This window comes from Stylophora pistillata, chromosome 8 (assembly GCF_964205215.1).
Source record: "Stylophora pistillata chromosome 8, jaStyPist1.2, whole genome shotgun sequence".
Taxonomy (NCBI): Eukaryota; Metazoa; Cnidaria; class Anthozoa; order Scleractinia; family Pocilloporidae; genus Stylophora; species Stylophora pistillata.
In genome coordinates this window covers 21,780,653-21,803,840 of record NC_142526.1, presented here as the reverse complement: position 1 = coordinate 21,803,840, position 23,188 = coordinate 21,780,653, and the positions used below count along the sequence as shown (strand labels likewise).

The window sequence follows — 23,188 nt, the reverse complement described above, 5'->3', positions numbered from 1 at the left end:
TCTGTTATCATTAAGAGTACATGTTGATTCACAAAAGTTTAACAAATATGAGATAGATTTGACTGACGTTATGGATTCGCGGCCCATGTATAAAAGTTACCCCACTTTTTCAAAAATCACAATGTCTCTGATCACTTGACAGTCACAGACTTATGATGCTAAGTTTCAATGATTGTAGGATGGGAAAATGTCCGAAGGTCGGTTTTACATCTGTTTTGTGGAGACATGCTTAATATATACAGTTTTTGTCAAAAAGGGTTCTATACTGGTCGTACAAGAAGAAAAAACTGATGTATGATTTATATAATTGAAATGATATTCATATATTCAAAGTCAAGAAAAAACTGAGCTCCCTTTGTGTAAAAGAGTTCTATACAAGTATACGAATCAACTGGAAATTAAAGGCTAGATTGATTAAATACACAGCTAGAAAAAGTTGAATAAATCCTCGATGAAGGTGCAACGACGAGACGTACAAAAAAAGCCGTGCTTGAAAGAAAAAAATACGAAGTTAATTGAGTCTGTCTTTCCTTCCTTTATACAGTCAATGGTCAAACTTGAAAGTCTTTATATTCAAACTACAAGAAGAATAATAAAGGTAATAGTTTCTCCCCAGTGCATGCGGTGGTACAACCACCAGCTATGAACTGCGAAAGAAATCTAATCATTTGTTTATGCACGTTTGCATTACTTGCTGTTATCAATATTTTCTGACATTTTGTATTTTGTAAACTGAGAAAGGAAAAGTATGAATACATTGCAGAGTTAGGAATTGCAATAACTCGATGTAAATAGAAGAAGGCCTATTCAGAAATGTTTTTCTTTTCATCTTTTACCACGAGAGGCTGGATTATCGCATGAGTGAAGAGAAAGTGTGGCCCTTGTCGCTCTACCCTCGTTTACTCATTAAAACCTCAGTCATCAATATTCCCCTGCACTTCCAGCGAATTTAAACTTATCCAAATGAAAAATATCAACCAAATTGAAATATTATTTTAAGAAAAACCGTGGATGACTCAGGTTATCTAAGGACTCTCAGTGTGCAAGCGTTACTGTCAGAAAGATTCTGTTTTAGTAAAGTAGTGCAATTCCAAGGAGTGAAGTCCCTAAAAGTAAGAATATTATTGCCTGAAAGAATCTCACAGTTGACCACGACTTTAAATTTTCTAAATACTTCATAACGTTAGTGAGATATGACGCCTATTTTGACCAAATAAGGACATGACGTTCTCAGTCAAGATATTGTTTTGACTGAAAGGAAGGTTAATGCTGTTCGACTGAATTGACATTGTAGCATTACTAATTATGCAAAGGCAGCGTTTTGCTCTTATCAAAACAAAACTGGAAATTTGTAAAAGTCTGTATTCTTAAAAAGTGCAAATGATGAATAGAACGACGTTATGAAAAAGCGAAATAAAAACCGAAGTGCAATATTTGATAGAAGACATGTTATGGTCAAAGTTTTACTACTCAGAAACATAGAAATATACCATAAGAAAGATTGTATGTTTCTTCGTTGCTTTCTTTTTAGGATCTTATTAAATGCCAGATGTTAACTGTGGGAGTTCTTTTATTTCCTCTCACCAACCAGTAACAAGTAAGAATAACTCAACTAGCCATAAATAAAGGGAGTTCCGTGCCACTGCGAGATCCGTTTGTATTTTGCCCTCTGAAGTTTTCTGTTGGAAAACATGGCAAGGGTGATATATCTCGCTTTCTTACTCTTGGAGCCGTTAGTTTGTGCAAGTATGAACACGTATGATTTTGTAATTTTTGTATTTTTTCCCTATCAACTGATTGATGAGGCTCCTTAGTAAAAAAAAATTGTATTACTAGATAACAATCAAATAATGAATTACAGGTAAGTGACTGATGAAATCTAAATCTCCCGAAAAAAATTGAAATTTTTTTTAACAGAGCAAATCAAAGATTGTAATTGCCACTGTTCCTTGTCTTTATCAAAGTTACGTTTCAAAAAGGTGGTGAAGATTAAGTACAAACATTCAGAGGCAAAAATGTTTCCGGATCAAAAAGGTTGTTGCATGCTGCTGCAGCCATACAGCCCTTTTTTCACCCTTATTCTACTCAATGGAGGGACGTTTTAATTCGCTTCTCTGAATGAATATAATTTTAAGAGAACTTATCAATGTGACTTCTAGAAAGATTCAAGGTTATTTCTGCTACCGACTTCTGTTATGTAATATTTTTCAGTTATTTTTGTTATTAATTAATTTAGTTGTGACTGCACTTCATGTGGTTCAACTTGGGGAGTTCTATTAAAGTAAAAGTCATTATGTTAAATAAGCGCTTCTCGGCGATGAATTCTTTAATAGCTATCTCCGACGATTGCCGAATCATTCAGTTCGAGCATGAAGCTAAGGTAAAGAATCTGAAAAATCACGTGCTGAAAAATATCAGTGTGCGGAGAAAGTTACAGAATATGTCGTACTGCTTCCTTGAGCCGAATCGTGTGTCCTAAACTGCTATGGTTCATTATACAGTGATACACCAACATGCGAGTTCAGCAAACCTCAAACCGGCAGTCTAAATCCCACAGGGATCAACGAACGCTTTTTATTCCACTAATTTATTCATGTTTTTCTCGTTGCCATGTTCCCACCAATAACGTAGCTCCATTTTCTGCCTTTAAAAGCACACACAACCCACAATTCCTCTAGTCGCTCCGACGAAGGGCTAACGCTCGAAATGCCAGCTTTTGTAATCGTTGCGGTGGCCAATTTACCATTTCAACTTTGTTGATATATCCAAATTATTGCAGCACATTAGCTTTTTTAATTGCATGAAATTTTTATATTTCGAGTATACAGCTTTTGTTAACTCTCAGAGCCTGACGAGGTTAACGGCTTAAGTGAGTAAACCATGAAAATCAATAATAATAGTTAAGTTTGGCAAAAGTTAATCAGTTGATTATTTTAATTACAACTAATCTTTCAAAGGGTATTTATCTATTCAGCCTTGCAGTGTAGAAGAAAACAAAAATAACACATTTACATGCTGATTTAAATTATTTTTCTTTCTTTCAGACTAATAGCTGTTCCTGTGGAGAATATATTGAGGAAATTTCTGATAGTTAATGTGTCATCAGGATGTTTCTTGTGTATGCTACCGAATTCTTACGAAAAAGACTGAGAGTAGGAATTTTTTTTTTTTTTTTATGTATGAGTAACATGTAAATACGTGTCTTAATGCTGCATGTGCACTAAAAAGAATTACAAGGAGCTCTCAATAGCTCCATACTAAGAGATTCAGGGCACCGAGCACAACTCCTATTTGAAAAAATTAGGTTTAGGTGGCGACCCAAAGGCAAGTGTTAGTTGTCTGAGGTACCTAGGCTGCACCTTTACGGCACAGCCCTGATGTTCAAACTACTTTTTTTCCAAATTTTAAATAGCCACTCTTGAGCAATAGGGGAGTCATTTTATGCACTTTAAAGCTCTTGAAATTGAATATCTCTGTGGTTTACAAAGCACAGAAATCTTGTTCTCTTGCTAAGCCTAAATTTTCTTGTTAATTTTGGGTTGTTTTTGTACAGTTTTCCACTACGTGGAAAGTATATAGTGCTATATAAATATTTGTTTTACCCAAAGTGATTGATATAAATTGTTACAGAGTAAATAAATAAGATGTATTTACAATTTGTGTTAGGGCAATGAGTGACTTCTTCAAACTTAATCATCTGCACTATAGCAAGTATACATAGCAATATGTAAAAGCTGTTACCATTTTCCAAAGTTTTGTGTTGTTACATAGTAAATAAATAGGATGTATTTACTATGTATGTTAGATCCAAAAGTTACATTCTACATTGCATAGGAAATACATAGCAGTATGTAAAAGCTATGTTACCATTTTTAAGAGTTTTGTATTGTTACATAGTAAATAAATAGGATGTATTCACTATGTATGTTAGATCCAAAAGTTACACTCTACATTGCATAGGAGATACATAGCAGTATGTAAAAGCTATGTTACAATATTTCAGAGATTTTTATTGTTACATAGTAAATAAGTAGGATGTATTTACTATGTATGTCAAGATAAAAAATTAGCCCATGTAATACATAGGTAATAAATAGCTATTTAAAAACTATGTGAAGTTCTAAAATATATTTATTACATAGACATTTAAAACCTATCAATGATTTTTCATAGTATCAACATAACACTATTTGGTTTGCATGCAAAATAGTATTTAGATAGGCAGTCTCAAGCATTGCATAGGTAAAGCATAGCTAAACATAGTAAAAATATACTATTAGCATAGGCTTTAAATATGTCTGATTCTACAAGGGGATCAGCAGGAACGATCCTGTTTACTTCTCTACGGGATGCCATAACACTTCCACGGGCGATGCGCCGAGTAAATTTACAAACGATCGCTTTCGGCCGACCATCACACGTGTTACGTCATGGCATTCGATGGGTAATGTCAAGGTCATAAGGATGAATTTCAGATCCATATTGTTGAAGATTCTCATGCAAAGTTGTAACGTTTCGTCGGCGCTTTCTCTTTGATTAAGTTCAGGAACGCCCACAAGCTTAATGTTGTATGAATACGAATATTCCAATGCTTGATCCAATGAAGGTGATTTCTTATCCACTTGAAATGATAAGTGTGTATCTGATGTGCGTGTATTTGATGTGTTGAACGGCCACGGCGTACGCAGGAGACAGAAACGAAGATAAAGAAGACGACTCTCGGAGACATAAAGATGGCTTCACATCTAAATGAAAATTATAGCCAACCGATATGAAATCTTGCGACGGCGAAAAAAGGAGAACTCAAGTAAAGGATAATCTGCCTGAAGTGGAAGAAGACTGTGAAACTTCAAGGAAAATAAATATATCTTATTAGATATTTTGTTGTGTAGTATCGCTGAGTATTTTTACGAGTTGTGCCGTATTTTGACGAGCCCGTAGGGCGAGTCAAAATACAAATAACGAGTATAAAAATACTCAGCGATACTACACAACAAAACGTCTAATAAGTTATTTATTATCACACACTCGAAACTGTTATTTCAGTGCGGGCGAATTTCGCAGATAGTTACTTACGGGGAGTGCGTGACAGAAGTATGCGAAGCGGACCGGAATTGGCGCGTTGCAGTGTTGCTGTTTCTATTTTCTTCATCAAATGAAGAAATTTTCTGGTCGTCAAGCCGTTTTTCTTCGTTCGATTCATCTAATAAACTTTGACCCTTATTTTCCAGCCATTTTGACTCTTCGTTGTCGGAAATATGACTCAAATTGTCCGCCAATTTTCCTTTTTCGTAACTACAATCCAATTCTTCGCTTGCGCGATGCGAGAAAACCTGTTTAACCAGTACTCTACAATAGACGAGTACAAATACCGCGTGATATTTGTACTCGTCTATGGCGTTATTTATACTCGTCTAAGTGTAGTTGGATGATAATATATAATATAGCCAGAAGTTGTGAGTAGGTCCTTTAAGATGAGCCCAGGAGGCTGTCTTTGACGGCTATTGAATGATTTTCTAAGCAGTAAACGTCTGTAAACAGCAGATCGTAGGTGCTCGCGCGAACACACGCGATAGTCAGCGGTAGCTATAACAGATCATGAGCAAAGATCGATCTTATAGAATCCGGATTTTTAAATGCGCGAGAACGCGCGTGGGAATTGCTAAACTCACGAAAGCTATCGCATGAAAACAATTCTGGTGACCCCTTCTTTTTATTGTTCCGATATGATAGTAACGTTGAAAGGAATCGTCACACAAAAAAACTAGAAAATTCTACACAAGGACATTTGCGATGCGTGAAAATTGCCTTTTTCTGGATTTTCTAAAATTTCACTCCGTAGAATTTTTTTTTTTAATCTGTGTGCATTTTCCTCTTCAAGTGCCGAAAACAATCACTAAGAAAAATCACGGGGTCACGGAGTTAGTTTTCAAATTATTTGAGCCATAAGCTAAAAAATGCGTCTGAATAATTCTTTGAAAACTTTGCCACGGTAACTGCTGGTGACGAAACGACACCTATTTTTTGATAGCCAAGATTATATAATTCAACTCTGTAAAAAAGTGTTCAACTGGCCTTGGTCAGTCTTTTTGTTGTATTCTTTCAAAGTTACCGTGAACCATCAAAAAGATGAAAACTGGTACCAGCCACCTTAAGAGACATACTCAAACACCCCCTAATGAACACAGAATGCCATTCAGAACGTGCAGAAAACAAATATCTGTTCTGTGCTTCGTTACTAAGATATTTTGATATTCTTGTCATTCTGTTCATTAATACGGTGTTAAAGTACTGTTGTTGTGTTAATTTTTGTGTGAGATGGCCTTGAGAATTTCAAAACAACTTTGTAAAAGTTTGATTACAGTGAGTATGTTTAAATTAGCAACAGTAATAACTTTAAAAATGAAGAGTATTTCCTCCTTACCACCTCTTATGGGTAAAACTGGCCATAGTAACGGTGTTTAAACACTGGGGTATTCTGTAAAAAGAAAAATATTTAGATTTCCCCCATATTTATTGAATACCTTGCATTGACCTCTTTTTCAACAAAACTGTACCATAAAAGGTAATTAGAAAGAACTCCCGACAGCTATTGGCTGAAAAGTAAACAGGAAGTTAATTGAAGCTAATCTCACGCTAAGTTTAAGGAGGCTCGAAAGGGTTTTCAACAAGAAACGGCAAGTGCCAAATGATAAAAGATATCAAGACTGTCATACTTATCATCAGGGAAATGTTTTAGCATCTGTATAAAACTGTTTTAGTACATTTGTGTACATTTGTGTTCGTCAGGCTCTATCTGTTGAAGAGAAGGGCGGAGCAAAAAGAAGAGCGGAGCAAAAAGAACCTTTAAACTCAGTTTTTGAAAGATATTTCAAGAACCAGGTCGGTGACCTAGTTTTTTTTTTTTTTTTTTTTTTTTCAAATTTCTTAAACATCGTCACATTACACGTGATATAGAAAAAAACTGTCTGGTAGAACTTGGGTTATTTGGGAAAATGCTGTTACAAGATGTAAAAAAAATTACACTTGATATTTTTCTTTTAATTTCTTCACAAACGCGTAATGATGATATTATTTGTACACAGAAAATCAAGGTAAGTCACCGAATTAATTTTCGAGATATTAGCTCATTACCTTAGCAAGCTTTATCTCCGGTTTTTGTAATTTTAGCTCACATTTTTATATTCGGTCACGCGTTTTAAACGATACCACTGACTCAACGGCTCATTTTCGCGAAGATAAGTCTGCGTCCGCGCCATTAATCGATGGATGCCCTCAGCGAGGATGGATGCCCTCAGCGAGGGCATTCATCGATTCACATTGTTTTGTGATTTTACACATTCCTAAAAATAATTAATCGTTTGAGACTCAGACTGCTTACCGTTACGACTGCTAGAAATTTAAGGGTATTCCGGAAAGAATTCTCTTGCGGAATTCGATTTATGGTGACAAGTTGATTTTGCATTTGGCGCGAATGCCAATGCTCCATTGAGGCCGTTAATGTTAAGTTTCGCGTACAGAGATTGTAGTGTAAAATGAGACAAACCAGCATCTGCCAGCTTCTGGACCATGTTTGTCGAGAGATGAAGCATTCCATCCAACGTCTGGAAGGTATCTTGTCGTTGTTCCAAGAAAATGGCTTGATCAAAGGCCTCATTCAACGATGCACATTTACCATGATTGATCGATATAATTTTTCAAGTGCAATTTGAAGTGGAGGAGTGAATTTGGAGTTAAAAGGATTTGCTTTGATGTCTTCCAGAGTGTCATGAGTGTCAAACTTAGCGAGAAACAGGTTTTCATTTACATCACTAATTTCTTGGGCACAGATTTCGCGAATTCCTAATTTTCGAGGTATTAGAGGTATGAACAAGCCTTGGCTTCATTTTTCTGTTTTTGTCTTTGCCAGTGTCATAACCGTGGACTTTCATTATTCCGTTTTAAATGGAAAAAAAAAATTGCAATCCTTTCTTAACAAATGCGAGTTTGCATTCTCTTCTTAGTTGAAATTTACAGTTTATCGAAGGAAATATCAACAATCTTTCTCACAAGTTTAAGATAAGTATTTTATTTTAATATTACCGTCTGTGGTTTGATTAGAATTATAGTCTCATCCACATTTTTTCGATCTCTTGTTTACTTGAAAATTGTTTATTGTTATGGCAATATCTATACTTCTTCATTTCCGTTCATAAAACTGTCTATGTTTACAATCCTGGATCCAACAATGATTTCATTTTCCTTTTCACCTTCAAGTGAGTTGTTTAGGAAAGTTCGCGTTCATTTCATTTTATTATAAGCCTAATTCAATACGAAACAAATCGCAGCACTTAAAGGTATCCAATTAAATTTTTCGTGGAACAAAGTAAGACCTACTGAGCGCACTCTACGCGATTTTGTGGGGCGGTTATGACTTCACCATTCTCCTTTAGCTCCCTAAATAAACTTTTTTGACCCCTTTCGGCAAGAGTCCTGCCATCCAAACATTTCCTACCCGCTTTCTAGACATTTTTGTTTCTCAAACAACCACTTCCGCTGGAAACAGTAGAGGTACCCGGCAATTTTGAAACGCTTGTGGCGGCCATATTTGTTTACATCTCGCCCGCGGAGCTGATCGCGCGCGACGCTTATTTCTCTTGCGAGTGATTTGTTGGGTGTATCTTGGAATCCTTACATCTACTGACAATAAAGTTAAATAGCTGTAAAAACACTGCTCAGTTTACAATACCTGTGTAAAGTCGAATTAACTGGTCCTTGTTATTGAAGTTTTCAGCAGAAAAACACACGTGTTTATCCTCCTTCAAGGCTCCGGCAACTTCTTGCTTTCCCTTTTCCTTTTTGAAATCCTCGAACCTTTCACTTAATCCTTTCAACTGTGCATTTTTTTTCTTCCAGATCATTTTGTAGTCTGTCGATAGCCGCTTGTTTTCTTTCGCAATGTGGGCAGCTCTTTCGTTGCCGTTTCTTCCGTGGCACCTCCAAAGCTTCACCTTTACGCTTTCCTTTGCTTACTAAAGTACTCCGATATCGTTTTTCACTAGACCATTAAAAAATAGTTGGAACAGCACCTCTCTTCAGAACGATTTTCTAACCTTTTCCATCTTCGCTAACTGTGTAATCTTCTTCACAGAAGTGTTTTAAGCAGACACGTGTGTTTTCTGAAACAGGAAAATAACCTCCCTCGTCCCGACGAATTTTAGCAATCTACTGGTCTTTTAGCTCTCTTTTCTTGGGAAAACGGTGAAATCGAAGGGTCTTATTCCTCTTTGAAGTAGCATTACAAAAGGGGACACAACAGTCCTGTGGAATTTCAATATTAACCGACAAAAATTTCAGAAATCGATCTCTTCCACTCTTGAGATGTAAACAAGCTGTACCCCCAGTTTCCAGTCCTCCCTCGGTTGGCGCCATTTTGGAGAAGAGTTTATTATTCCACTTTGCGGGAATTAAAACCTCTTGATCAGCACCATAGGAAAGCCTTGTAAAAACAAATAAGAAAAGCTTAAACGTACATGGTGTAATTTCGAATACAAAGTAAGGTATTTACAAAAAAAAAATTTCGACAGTTCTTTTCCAAACATACATGTTATGTACATCATCTTTGTGAAAAAGTGTGAAAAGAAAATGTTTTTAACCCTTTGAATACGAAATAGACCATATTTATTCAGTTGTAATTTGGCGATACAAACTTAACCTCACTTCGTTGGTCCTTATAGGGAGCATCCGTTACAATATTTGCGGTTTTGAGACACCATGGGCTCAGACTTTGGGGTCACATGACCAAGATCAACAGTTCGTGTTTGGATGCGTTCAAATCGATTCGGTTTCTCGCTTTTCTGGCCGTTTACAAGTGTTTTTTTGAGCCATTTTCCCTCTACAGAAGCCCTCACGACGGCATCATTAAGCTGGAATGTGGGTAGAATCAAGCCTCTGAAGGAAAGCAGAGGTGAGAGATGGACAGACCGTTATACTTGTCTGTCATTTGAAACACGTTAAAGTTGGCTGATCTACACGAAGCTATCGTAACACCGGTCATTTGTCATAAACATGTACGTTATCACGATGGTGTGAAGCTGGATTTCTCCGTGAAGTTTCCATCGGGTTGCTCCAAAGAAGACGAGAAATGGACATTTTTCGATATTTCAGCAGATTTCCGCGCATTCTGAAGTAAAAAAATCCAAAAAAAGAGAGGAAACCTTGATTGAACGTTCGCAAGTGCTGAGAGTGAGAGTATATATAAATCACAACTTGTCAGCGGTAGTACAACATGTAAAACCCAGTTGCCACAATAGCAATTTGTACGGCACATTGCCTCTCCTTACAAAGAGCAGGTTCGGGTAGTTGTTATTTCCGGGTGACAGGAATTGAGAGATTTCGAATCTGAGATATTTCGAATCTGAGATATTTCGAATCATCTGAAAACTGTTAGAAAACTGTCAGAAAATTTGCATAAGATATTGAACGAGAGACTTATCACCGCCGCAGTGCAAACGAGTCAGTCAATGTTCCTTCCATGTCTTGATCAAGAAAAAATCAAAACAAAGTTCGAAATGAAAGATTCAGTGAAATAATAGTCTTATAATTCCTCCTTTCGAACCACTAATTATCCACATGCAAAGCGCAACTCGTAACTGGAATGAAACTCCCCATGGTTAATATGTAATCTGGATTACTTCAGGTTTTTCAGGAAAAAAAAAAGCGACTTCATCACGATTATTTTCCAAAACTTTTTTTCCTGGATATCTTTTATAAGCTTAAAGAAAGATGAATATAACGCAATCTTCCGGTGATTTACACGACAGGAACTCAAAGGTCTCTTTAATTTTCCCCTGGGGTGGCCGGCTCACAAGGAAGAAGAAGGAGATCGTTCGGTCCAATAACGTTAGTCTGTGGAGATTATCAAGCTTATAACTGAGAAGATTGTGCCTGTTGGTTCATCAGTGACAAATCTGTGATCCTCGGTCCATGCGACACCGAAAAAAAGAACGTTTGTAATTTTGTAGGCGCTATTCTAGCATTTCATTATCAAGAAAAGAATTCTCAAGGGTCAAAGCCAAAATAATGTTTAAGCATGTAAAAGATTCCCTGAAAAAAGCTAAATTTGTGGGAAATGATGGTGATAAAATCCCTGTTCCATTTGCTGTAATGAGAGGATACTGAGTTGTTCAAAATTATCACTTTGTGATAGTTTTCGCGCGAGTGGTGGGTTTTACATGTATTACTACCGCTGACAAGTTGGGATTTATACTCTTACTCTCAGTATTTGCGAACGTTCAATCAAGGTTTTCCTCTTTTTTTTTTGGTTATTTTTACCTCAGACTGCGTGGAAATCTGCTGAAATATCGAAAAATGTCCATTTCTCGTCTCCTTTGGAGCGACCTGATGGAAACTTCACGGAGAAATCCAGCGTCACGCCATCGTGATAACGTACATGTTTATGACAAATGACCGGCGTTATGAATGTCTGAGAAAAAATTATTTTTAACTAATGAGTACAGCACACAAAAAAACAGAGGCTGCGTCGCTTAAGATTTAACCACGTCACAACACGCAGAGATGAATGGAATTATAACCCATAGATGTACCATAAGAAGGTGATGAAGCCAAGCGAGTAAGTATGAATGATTTACGCTTTTATTCAAATCAAATTTCTTCTTCGCGATAAATAATCAAGCAGTTTAAAGCATCTCTCGACATAATCATGCTCTCTTGAAATAGCTCTAGGCCGTTAAAAGCTAGTAAGCCTCAGACAAATCTTTCGATACCTTACAGTCGTGCAGCGTGAGTCTTACATCAAATTGAACAATTCAAACTTAGTTGTTTCACAAAATTCTCCAGCATAACCTGTCTTACAGATTCACTCAAACATCTCCAGTTTGTAATTCGCGACAACGCAAGCTTCTCCGTTTTAGGGCATGGCTTGGAAAAACAAGGAGACTTCAAAGGGAAAAAAACGTCATTTAATGCTGCTATTTTCAAGTAATTCAGAGTTGAAATGCTGTTTGATGATAGCAAAACAATTCTCACCACAGAGTAATAGTGATGCGAAGTTTTGGTTTCTTTGTATTCTTCGTGGTCCTTGAACTTGCTAGATGACAACCAAGCACGCCACCTGTTGCCTTCGGCGGCCAGTTTCACAGAAATGCACAAAGGATGGTTGAGGCATTTTAAGACACATTCAAAGTTGTCATATGGTGTGGTTATGTCAATTTGGGATATATTTAGATAATGGAACATGTCCACCGTAAGCAGATTCTGTCTGGAAGTCTGCCTATACTCGGAATCCAAATTATTACGAGTTTCTGTCGGTTGAAAATAATTACTACAAGCTAGAATATATTTATCAGTAAATATTATATAGATAGATACTGATGAAATACCAAGATTTTTCCTTTCACTAAACAATCATACCTCCATCCCGCGCAGTGAAGATACTATTTTTATCTTTCACGTGTGAGGATGTTGGTGTCGCTATGGTTACTCAGAGGATTATCCAATTACAAGAGAGCTTCCCGCTCAGGCGCGCTTCTGGTTCTTTTAAAATTTCTTATTGGAACAAAAAATATAAGTATTGTTGTTTTTATTTCTCCTTTGTAACTTTATATGCGAGTTTCATAACGGGCATTTTGCGATAGGTGACCACTTTAATTGCACTATTTTGCTGTTTCGTAAATGAAGGAAAAAAGTTGTTTTATGTGAAAATTTCATCAGTGTCTATACGATAAACAGAACATAACATGGCCGCTGAAAGTATCTCTCACGAATGAGAGATAATTACAGCTCTATTTATCTAAAGAAGTTATTGATCGCTGCGGAGTGGACGCTTTGAATGTGAGTGACAGGCGCTTTTGGATTGATTCCTTCCTTTTATCCGAACGACGGATGAAATTGGTGTTGTTTCTACCAAAAATAAAAGTTTACAAACACTTTTCATCCAGTTTTTCTCTATACCTTCGAAAAAAAGGAAATTAAAAACAAAATTACACGCGATATTTCATAAGAAACCAACATAAACTAAATAACAATAAAAAGGTTATTAAATGAGAAATTCGATAAAATCGGAACTATTCGATTTTGCCTCTTTTAAGGCGAAGGAAGCTGGTAAACAGAAAAATGACCGAACGCCATTCCAGCGAATTAATTAGGTGTTGAATTACTTTAGACCTTTTTTCAGGCCAAATTTTGCGAAATGTATCTCGTTAGTTCTGAAGGAAATGCTATTTTTATTTTTAACTTGAAATCCTTCACAGTATCTTTGGTCTTTTAAGGATGGTTAAAATGAGCAGATGAGGTTGCACACAAGGGGCCCACAAGTTCTATAAACTTTTTACGATATACTATCCTCCCGATGTGAAAGATAAAACAGAAATGTCTGGATGTGTTCTTCGCTAATTTGTCTCATATTTTTGTGATTTCTTGTACTGTGCGATCTATTCGCACCGCACCTTTTATTCTCTTCAACAGTTTACAAAACACGTAATTTCAGTGTATGGATATAATGATAAACGCAAACAATCTAAAAAAAAACAAATTCAGTTCCTTTAAAGAAGTCGAAATCTGTCATCTGTAGCTCTGCAGAAAACACTGAAAATACGATAACGATGAGATCTTGTTCTGTTTCCTGTCACTTGCGTCCTCTTTTATGTTGGTCATTTGTTATAGAACATACTTGAATAACTAACCATGTGACCAGACAATCTCTGGTAGCATTGAGCACAGCTCCAGTAAGCGAAAACAGATCCGAGCGAAGAAGAGACGCCTGTTTTAGAGTTGTTAAAATGATTGTTTCCCAGTTAAGCTCAGGGTGAGATTGGCTTCAATGAACTTCCTGTTTACTTTTCAGCCAACTTTTCCATTTATGGTACAATTTTGTTGAAAAAGAAGTCAATGCAAAGTATTCATTAAATATGAGGGAACTTTAAATATTTGTTTTTTACAGAATACCTCAGCATTCAAACTCCGTTATTATGGCCAGTTTTGCTCATAAGAGGCTGCAAGGAGGAAAAGCTCTTCATTTTAAAGTTATTACTGTTGCTAATTTAAGCGTACCCACCGTAACCAAACTTTTACAAAGTTGTTTTGAAATTCTCAAGATCATCTCACCTAGTACTCAGCACTAAAACAGTATTATAACACTATAAAATTAAACACTGCACGTTCTGTAGTGCATTTTGTGTTCATTAGGGGGTGTTTTGAAATGTCTCTTAAATGTTTAGTTATTTTAATAACGATGTATAAGTGGTGTATAATTGAGTGTTCGTCCTTTGGGTCTGTGAAAGCCTTCACACAGGCTGATAATTTAAACATGGACGAACTTCCAGCATCTCGCTCCACGGACGTAGCAGGAGATGGTGTATCAGTGTGGATCCATAACGATTCATCTGTTAAACAAGCAATCAGATGTGCTACTTCGTAGTCGATCGGCTCTTTAACAGCAAACTTAACGTGGTCTAATCTAGGCCAGCCAGTTTTGCTCAAAGTTTTTCTGAAAGTAATTAACGGCGCCAAAGTTGAGAACACGCAATCTGGAAGAAGGTACTAGTATAGAAAAGACTAAAGGCCATGAAGCTGGCTGATGTGAGCGAGTTAATTTGGCGTACGGTCAAAAAATATTTACCAGACGAGCTTGCGCCAAATTCTAATGAAGAAAAAAAATTTTTTTCGAGCAGAGAGGAGAGTGGAGAGAAAGCAACGAGCCAGTTTTTCTCGAAGACCAGTTACCAGTCAAGCACTTCGGTCCCTCCAAGTTCCTCCAATTCGTCAGTAGGTCAGCGCCCAGTGTATAGAGAATTCGGCAACTTTCGCAGTTTAGGTTCATGTCTCAAGATGAGTATCATATTTATTTCTTCTTCAGTTTGGATCTTTAAACGCATCTTTACTAGCTTTGTTTTTGGCTTCGGGAATATGGCGTTCACTACACAGGCGATATTCCAGTATTATCCGTGATTTGCAGTATCTAGCGGTTATTTTGCGTGTTAAGTTAGAACATAGTTTTTTCTTCACAACACTTTGTTTAGATTATTCATTGACTGGCTTCCGTGGTCTTCAACGCACATACACAATCATAGCCTCAGCTCCTCCGACGTCAGCTTGAGAAATGAAATTAAAAAATATTCACAGGTAAATAATACATAGTAAATTATTTATTGAGATCTCAATAAATAAACGATTGCCATAATACCTAATTTACTTTTAGAGATAGAGGGAGAAGAAGACAACTGAAATGCCGAGGATAAAAGTCATCTTTCCTGAATAAACTACATTTTCTACTTTCCAATTCCAACCGAGATTTTGTCTCGGAATTTCACAATTGTATTGAAATTAAGTGAGACACCCAGAAGAATAAAGTAGCAAAAAGGGTGTCCTAAAAAATATCACTGTTGAGCCCCCGATTTATCGAGAAATAAAGGACACTGCCGAGTGATCCAAGGAAGAGTCGACTCGATCAGTTAAAGCTACGATTATTACACAAAAACAAATTGAAAATAGTTATTCCATGCTGTGTTAATGAAAACAATAAACGAATAGCAAGGAAACCATTCGATAAGTTCTGCCTAGAAAATCCCTTGTTATTTCCCTGTTTTTATAACAAACAAAACAATAACAGGTGGCTTTTCTGAGAATCTTAAAGCAATTTCTACCTTGGTTATCATTCCATGTGATTTTGTGAGTTTTCTTGCTGAAGAGTATTCCTGGAACAGGGTGAAATCTCTCCCAATCACAGTGAGGTCCTCCGATCACAAACCACCCAACGTCATTCCCACATCCTCCGTAGCTGGCCGTTATTTCAAAGCTTCGTTCCCCATAATGGCCATTGATGAGAAAGGGTTTTATGTTTGCCGCGCTCTTAAGATCAGTCCATGGTGATTGAAGTAGATTATTTTGTGAAAACCAGTCGAGGTTAGTTGTCCCTCTGGCATTGAACTTCATAGACATAACTTCTGCTCCATTCGTGTAAAGCACTACACGAACCTAAAGTCACACAAGAAAATTGTCTGTTATCTACCCATTAACGCATGCGTACATGCGTATAGAATTGGAGGAATTGTCCATCAAATTCCATTGTCTTTCCCAAACATATTTTGAGGATTCTAACATTTCGTCAATTCTTTTTATGTCACATGATACGACTATGTAGACTCGAGGAAGCAAAGTTTTGAACTAGAAGTTATTGTATCGGCTTGCTTCTGGTATAATTCTACCTTGGTCACTACTACCCTTGGTTCTAATCATCCTCAAAGCATTTAAAGCTTCCAGGGTGAAGTGGAATCCTCAGTCTATGGCTAATACATTGACTGCTTGTTCCTAAATTTTCTTTTCCAGGTCATTTTTAAGGAAGTGAGTTAACAATACATGAGCACTTTATAAACGAAGTTTTATTTAGCCTAACCTTCTGTGATGTATTTGGAGGGGGTATTGAGGTCTATTAAAAACTGCAAAACCGCAAAAAAAAATTCATCAAAACCGAAAACCGCTTGCAAAAACGTCTAAACCGATAAATTTGCACATTTTTGTCTGAATTGTCAAAATCCTAATCGACTTGCTACTGTGGTCATAAGTAGAGCAACATAAGTTTCGCGGCCATTCCAGATCAGTGGAGGGGTGTAACCGCTGCTCAGATCGAAGAGAAACCGGAACCCCAATATGAAAAACCGAAAGAGCACATCGGATACCAAATCCGAGTAACCGTCAAAGTTTTTGACGAAAACCGAAAACCAAATGCTGAAAACGGAAAATCCGTAAAACGCAGTGAACAACAAAACCGAAAAACCGAAGTTTTTTGGCACAAAAACCGAAAAACCGATCTAAAAATCAGCCTAAACCGCAAAACCGCAAACCCCAATGCCCCCTCTATTTGGCCGAACCCTCTCTAATGTAAATATTTTATGGCCCGTCGGACTTACCTCTTGGGGGTTAAAAGTTTGCCAATTTTGAACGAGACGGTTTTTGTAGTGACCTTGGTAGGTTGCAGTGGTATCTAAGGTAGCGATGATATTTTCTGATAATGTGTTGGATGAACTCCACAACGCTTTACCAGTCGGTGAAGAAGAAATGCCTCCAATGTATTTAAAAATCATCGTCCACCCTTGAAAATAAAAAAGGAAAAAATCTCAGAAATAGTCCAGGGTCGTGAAATTGCTCGTTTCTTCTGCAAAGCTCTAGAAACAGTTTTCCAATTGACTGTATTTCTGTCGCTAAAGAACAATAGATAAATCAATGACCTGGACCTTCATTTTAAATTTTAAGTCCAAGGGCCTTCCTAAATAATTGTGCTAGTCACCTCTAAAAGAACTTCTTATGTGGAAACTACTTTCGTTAAAAGTTTTGGCCAATTTATGCTTTATGGTTAATATCTTTTTATTGCGGTGGCCAGAAAAACATTTAAGATTCTTTTTTTTGTGTACGACGAACGGTTTAAATTTGCCAATTTTTACGCCGAATGACTGAATTTTTACACCGAATAGTTAATGCTTCACTGAGACTATCATTCATTTTGACGTACCACCTCCATCACTTGTCTGATCGCAGTACACTGGGAATGGGTCTGAACCATGACTTGAAATTTTGTACACTCCGGTTTCCTTTCGGGCTTGAGAACAGTTCTGAGGCAGAACGACTAGAAAAATGAAGAGTACAAAAGAGAGAGAGACTACTTACACACGATGAAGAGATCTGCAGCCGTATTTCTGCTGTGCTAATCTGATCCCTGTTAGTGAGCATTCTAATTAAGAAATGAAGAGTGCCTTTTGTAGGGGTCGAAATGTAAATGTATTTTAATTATCAAATTCGAATGCTATTGAGTGAAGCTTTTCAATATGATCACGATAGGATGGCACAAATGACTTTTCAAATTGTTAAAACAAATTGCAAAGAAGTGGAAAGGAAGTTTTTTGTTATATACAAGTAAAATAATTTCGAAAAAAAGCAGTCAAATATCTTAGAGTATTTCGAAAATTTCTAAAGCGGAAAAACGAGAATACCAAGAAACATAAAAATGCAGGAATATTCGCCTTACTTGATAACAAAAAAAAGCTTAGAATACCTTGTGATAAAAAAAAGCTTGGAATACCTTGTTTACAATTCTCTCCCCGTAATCCTTGTGGACAGACACAACGGTATCCTTTTAAAGTAAAGCCAGCTTGACAAGTAGAATTACTCTGACATGGGTTACTTTCGCAAGGATTCTTTGATGAAAAAAAAGAATCTACCTTTAAAGCTAGACTGAGCTCGCTCTCGGCTATCGCCTCGCGCGACTCTCACGCTTCTTTCGTGCTTAGCAACCTCTCGTGTGCTTCCATTTATCATACGGAGCTTTAGCAACGACGACGGCGACGGCAACGAGAACGGCAGAAAACAATAGACTTAATGAGCAAAAACAATCGCCCTGCACGTACGTTTAACAATTTGGTACATTTCTTTGCCGTTCTCGGCAAAATAACAACGTGAAATAACCAAACTTTAGGTTTTCTCGACAACGTGAGCGCATGACGGTTAATTTTTCTTTCTTTCTCCTTACTTTAACGCCGTTCGTAGTGATATAGTCCCTGAATAGTTCGCTAGCATTTTCCGAGTGAAACACATCGGAATAACCTCGAAAGAGTTACATAAACAAAAAGTTAGATTTCGACGCGACGTTTTCATTGCCGTCGCCGTCGTCGTTGCTAAAGCTCCCTAATTATTCGCCGAAGGCGAGGTGAATGTCGTCGAATAATTCCCGAGACGAAGTCGAGGGGATTATTCGACAATATTCACCGAACCTGAGGCGAATAATTGTTTTAGTGTAATTTCAGAGCTGAACAACAGAGAAATTTCTAAAATCATAACATTTTCGTAACATTTATTAACATTTTATTTTAACATTTTATATAAACCGCGTGAAGCGGTTTGTATAGCGTCATATAAGAAACCGCTCGACCAATCAGGTTTCTGGAAACTCTTTGATAACCTCTGAAATTATACTAAAACTCAATAGTGTACGCTGTGGTGTTTAACATTTTTTATAAAGTACCTTTACTTCTTCATATGCTAAGATCACGCACGGTTCTCAAGGGATTATTCTCATTATTCTCATTTTTTTTAATTATCATCACCATAATTTTGAAAAGAGGTCGTCAGATTCATTATTTCCAGAAAGTATTAAACCTCACCAACATTTCACCTGGTCTCCAACTATTAGAAAATTAATTTACGCCATGAACAAGATCTGTTGTACGCCGCACCACGTTTTACACATCTTAATATTGTTCTCCTATAAACTTGTACCCCGATGGGTACTTTAATTATAATATCACCTAACTAAGAGTGTTCTTGTAATCACGCCAAAACATGACTACCTTTTCGTTCTGGTTAATTCTCCGTGGTCAATCAGTTAGTTATGTCACATGAGGTTTAAACGCGAGAAACTTTGATTGTGATTAGTTGAAAGACCTACCTCAACTCCTCGGTAGCTGTAGCCATTTCTCATAATGAAATTCTCGCTTGAGGTTTGTAAATGTGTGCTGTTATTCAGTTCACATATAGGAGTCTCACTCAAAACTGGTCCGTAGTTGTAAGACACACAGTCGGGGTCCGCATAGCATATCAGTTCGCAGTTTTCTTTATTCTCTACTAGCACGGTTTTAATCATGTGGTTACGTAAATACTTGTCTTTGGTGTCTGGGTTAAATAGAATGTCTCTGCACGCATCTGAAACAACAAATCATTCATTGTAGGGGATCAACATTTTAGAAAACTATTTTCATCCCGCGGAGTTCCAACTTGGTAATTACCTCGTTTCGTCTAAACCAAGTTCTTCAGTCTCTCAATATCAAGCAACTTATTTAGTTTAAGAAATTCATCAAAATCACGTTGGTGTAAAAGGGATCGAGGTTTTTTTTTTTTATCAATGCTGAATATAAAAATTACATTTCTTTTTTTGGAGGGCCTGAGGATTGAAACAATGATGTTTGATTAATACTATAACAATAGGGATTTGTTGTAAAGGGGAGAGTCTCCCTTGCCCAATATCGGAGACAGAGAGGCAGATGTCAATCGCCTGAATATCTTTACAGGTACCTCAGACAAATATTAAAAAAAAAAAACACACACCCAATTTTTTTTAATCAAAATCGCAAAAACCGAAATATTTTTCTTTAATAAAAAAACCGTTAATTATTCAGGCGAAAATTTTGACTTAAGCTACATGTGAATGTTATTTGAAACATTTCCGTTAAGAAAGAAAAATTGTTATTGGTAGATTGGTCTTTTCTCCCCGATTGGAAAAGGAATTACTTCAGTATGTTACTTAGTTCTCCGTTACTTTTGCCTTACTTGCAAAAATAAGGATGTTCTGTTTTGTTGGTGACGAGAATCCATTTGTATTTCGCTACAGGTGTCTTGGTAATGGCTTTTTCGTTTATGAAAACATAATTCATTAAGGTAATTTTTAACTTGGTTTAGTTTCAAATACCCGCAAGTGACGGTTCTCTTTGAGGCTGGAAAATCAGTTTGCAATTGTATAACTCGCGGTAATTATCTGAATTGGTACCCAAAGTTAGCTTGAAAATTTTTCCTTTTCACCCGTTTACACAAATGTTACGCACGATAATTCCTCTAAAATGTTCTCATAAGTACCTTTCCTAGGTTACGTCTGCAGAATTGGATTTTCATTCGAAAATTACACGGTGGCTAGACGTATCTTATTTGTTTTTACAAGGCTTTCCTTCTGTGCAAGTAGGGCGCCTCGTGAAACTTTTCTTGTTAAATGGCAGATAAAAACTCGTCATTTCATAAAAGAGCGAATGATGTATTACACTAAGGCCTCACAGTTCTCTTACGATATTCTATCCTACCACTGCAAAAGGTAAAACAGAAATTAAAATGTCGCGATGTGCTTCATGATAATCTACGTCGCACCGCACCTTTTCCTTTAATCAACAGGTTACGAAGTAGATATATATAAAAGAATAAATAGTGGCAAATTCAAACAAGCTAAAACAAAGGTTCAAATTCAGTTCCTTCAGAGAATTCAAAAGCCGCCATCTATAGCTTTGCAGCAAATATTAATAACAAAATAACAATGACACAATAGCTCTATTTTCTGTAGGCAATCGCGCCCTCTTTTTATGTTAGTAATGAACTGAATCCATTCCTCAGTTTTCATTTTGTCACAGGGCATACTTGAATAACTAACCTTGTGACCAGACAATCTTTGGCATCATTTATTACAGCTCCAGTAACAGAAAGCACATCGAAGCGACAGGCATGGCTCAAAGTAATATAGACACCTGCTTTAGAGTTGTTAAAATGAATGTTTCCCAGTTATACCTAGTTTGAGATTAGCTTTAATTGACTTCCTGTTTAACTGAAAGAAAAATGGTCGAACATCATTCCAGCTATTTAATCGGGTCTTGAATTACTTTAGACCTGTAGAGGCCACATTTTGCGAAACGTTTTTCGTTCATTCTGGAGGAAATCCAGCTGTTGTTTTTAATTTGAAGTTCCCTTACAGCATCTTGGTGGTTAAGAAACTGGCTCTTAATTGCAATCGAGGTAGTTACGTAATATTTAGACTTAAGAAGTCATACGTTGTGGTGAGAAAATGATAAACGTCGAGGTTTTCTTAATTTTCTTAAATAAAGTTGTTTTGTTTTTTCGATGGCAAATACTATCATAAGATGAAAACACAATTATGTAGATTTCGTTTTTCGCTGCAGGTGTCTTGCTAAGTGCTTCTTCGTTTGTAAAAAACATAATTTGTTCAAAGAATTTTTAACCCGGTTCTAGTATCAATTACTTGCCGGTAATTAACGGCTCTGTTTCTTGTCTTTCAATTAACAAATGAGGTAGCACACTAAGAGCCCAAAAGTTCTCTAAACTTTTGACGATATACTATCCTTCCACTCTAAGAGATAAAACAAAAATGTCCATATTTGCTCTTTGTTTCCTCATATTTTTGTTGTTTCTTATAAAATGCGATTTAATCGCACCGCACCCTTTTTCCTCTTCAACAGTTTACGCAACACGTAATTTCAAATAATAAATTGTAGTAAATGCAAACAAGCTAAAGCAAAAGGATCAAATTAACTCTTTATAGAGCTCAAAATCCGTCCTTTGTAACTTCGCAGTAAATATTGAAAACATAATAACGATGAGATCATAGTTCTATTTCTTGTCACTTGCACCCTCTTTTATGTTAGCGGTAAAAGAATCCATTACTTAGTTTTCATTTGTCATAGAATATACTTAAAAATCTAACCTTGTGACCAGACAATCTCTGGTATCATTAAGCACAGCTCCAGTAACAGAAACCGTATCCGAGTGATAGACATGACTCAGAGTCACTAGTCACCTGCTTTAGAGTTGTTAAAATGATTGTTTCCCAGTTAAGCTTAGCATGAGATTAGCTTCAATTACTCAGTTTCTGTTTACTTTTCAGCCAATAGCAGTCGGGAGATGTGTCTATTCACTTTTTATGATACAGTTCTGTTGGACCAGAATAAATGTGATGAAAATTTAAATATTTGTTTTTTACATAATACCTCGTATAGTAGAGAAAGAAAGGCAAGAGGCAGGTTGGAGGTCGTGGGAGGAGGTACGGACAGCAGCAACCAATCGAGAGTAGTTGAAAAGCTCTGTGAAGGCCCTATGTGCCACGAGGCATGAAAAGGATTGATGATGATGACATAATACCTCAGCGTTTAAGCTCCCTTCTTATGGCCAGTTTTGCTTATAAGGGACCAACGCAATCCAACTTTTTCAACCTTGTGTTCATGAGGGGGTGTTTTGGTATGTCTCTCAGGTGTTAAGTTATTTTAATAAAGATGTGTAAGTTTTGCGTAATTGAGTGTTCGTCCTTCGGGTCTATGAAAGCCTCTTCGCAGTTAATTTTAACATGGACGAACTTCCAACATCTCGCTCCACGGAAGCAGCAGAAGATGATGCACCCATGTTGGATCCACCTCGATTCGTCTGTTAATCAAGCGCTCTTTCAGCTATTTCGTAGTCGATCGGCTCATTAATAGAAAAATTAACGTGGTCTAATCTAGGCTAGCCAGTTTTGCGCAAAGTTTTTCTGAAAGTAACAGTGCTACAGTTGAGCAGATTGTGAAGAAGGCTCGTCGTGAGAACTATACATCAGTGCGGGCGGAAGGGAAACCAACAGCAACTTGATCATAAGTCACAAGTCCGATATAAATTGGATGACGCT

At 36.9% G+C, this 23,188-nt stretch overlaps 2 protein-coding genes and 1 pseudogene across 4 annotated transcripts in view; all 3 read right to left on the bottom strand.

The window, feature by feature from the left end:
* The window catches only part of LOC111347081 (uncharacterized), a 50,350-nt gene extending 29,150 nt beyond the window's left edge, over positions 1–21,200 (bottom strand). Inside the window, exon 1 of the mRNA XM_088729886.1 lies at positions 21,173–21,200. Coding sequence (XP_088586012.1) covers positions 21,173–21,200 — 28 coding nt within the window. The remainder of the gene's footprint in view (positions 1–21,172) is intronic.
* Positions 8,715–9,411, bottom strand: LOC148725471 (uncharacterized; annotated as a pseudogene).
* On the bottom strand, positions 13,239–22,324 carry LOC111347082 (uncharacterized). 3 transcript variants are annotated; one of them, XM_088729882.1, is made up of 7 exons: positions 22,238–22,324; positions 19,433–19,686; positions 18,071–18,185; positions 17,504–17,617; positions 16,905–17,086; positions 15,642–15,972; positions 13,239–15,089 (listed from the first exon to the last, which is right to left on the bottom strand). In XM_088729882.1, exons 1-7 carry the CDS (start codon positions 22,308–22,310, stop codon positions 15,046–15,048), a joined length of 1,113 nt encoding a protein of 370 aa, XP_088586008.1. In that variant the 5' UTR covers positions 22,311–22,324; the 3' UTR covers positions 13,239–15,045. The 3 variants fall into 3 exon arrangements, with proteins under 3 accessions (XP_088586008.1, XP_088586006.1, XP_088586007.1); XM_088729880.1 differs by lacking the exon at positions 13,239–15,089 and having other exon boundaries at positions 15,145–15,972; XM_088729881.1 differs by lacking the exons at positions 13,239–15,089; positions 22,238–22,324 and adding an exon at positions 21,173–21,296 and having other exon boundaries at positions 15,145–15,972.
* Between the last annotated feature and the right edge of the window lie 864 nt (positions 22,325–23,188).

What these genes read in the sequence shown, in the direction of transcription:
- LOC111347082 (XM_088729880.1), bottom strand. Translation starts at nt 22,310, where the DNA reads ATGTCTATCACTCGGATACGGTTTCTGTTACTGGAGCTGTGCTTAATG. An exon ending in AGAGATTGTCTGGTCACAAG is followed by an intron (nt 19,687 to 22,237) that starts GTTAGATTTTTA and finishes TTGTTGTTTCAG; the next exon opens with ATGCGTGCAGAGACATTCTA. An exon ending in ACAGCTACCGAGGAGTTGAG is followed by an intron (nt 18,186 to 19,432) that starts GTAGGTCTTTCA and finishes TTTTCATCAAAG; the next exon opens with AATCCTTGCGAAAGTAACCC.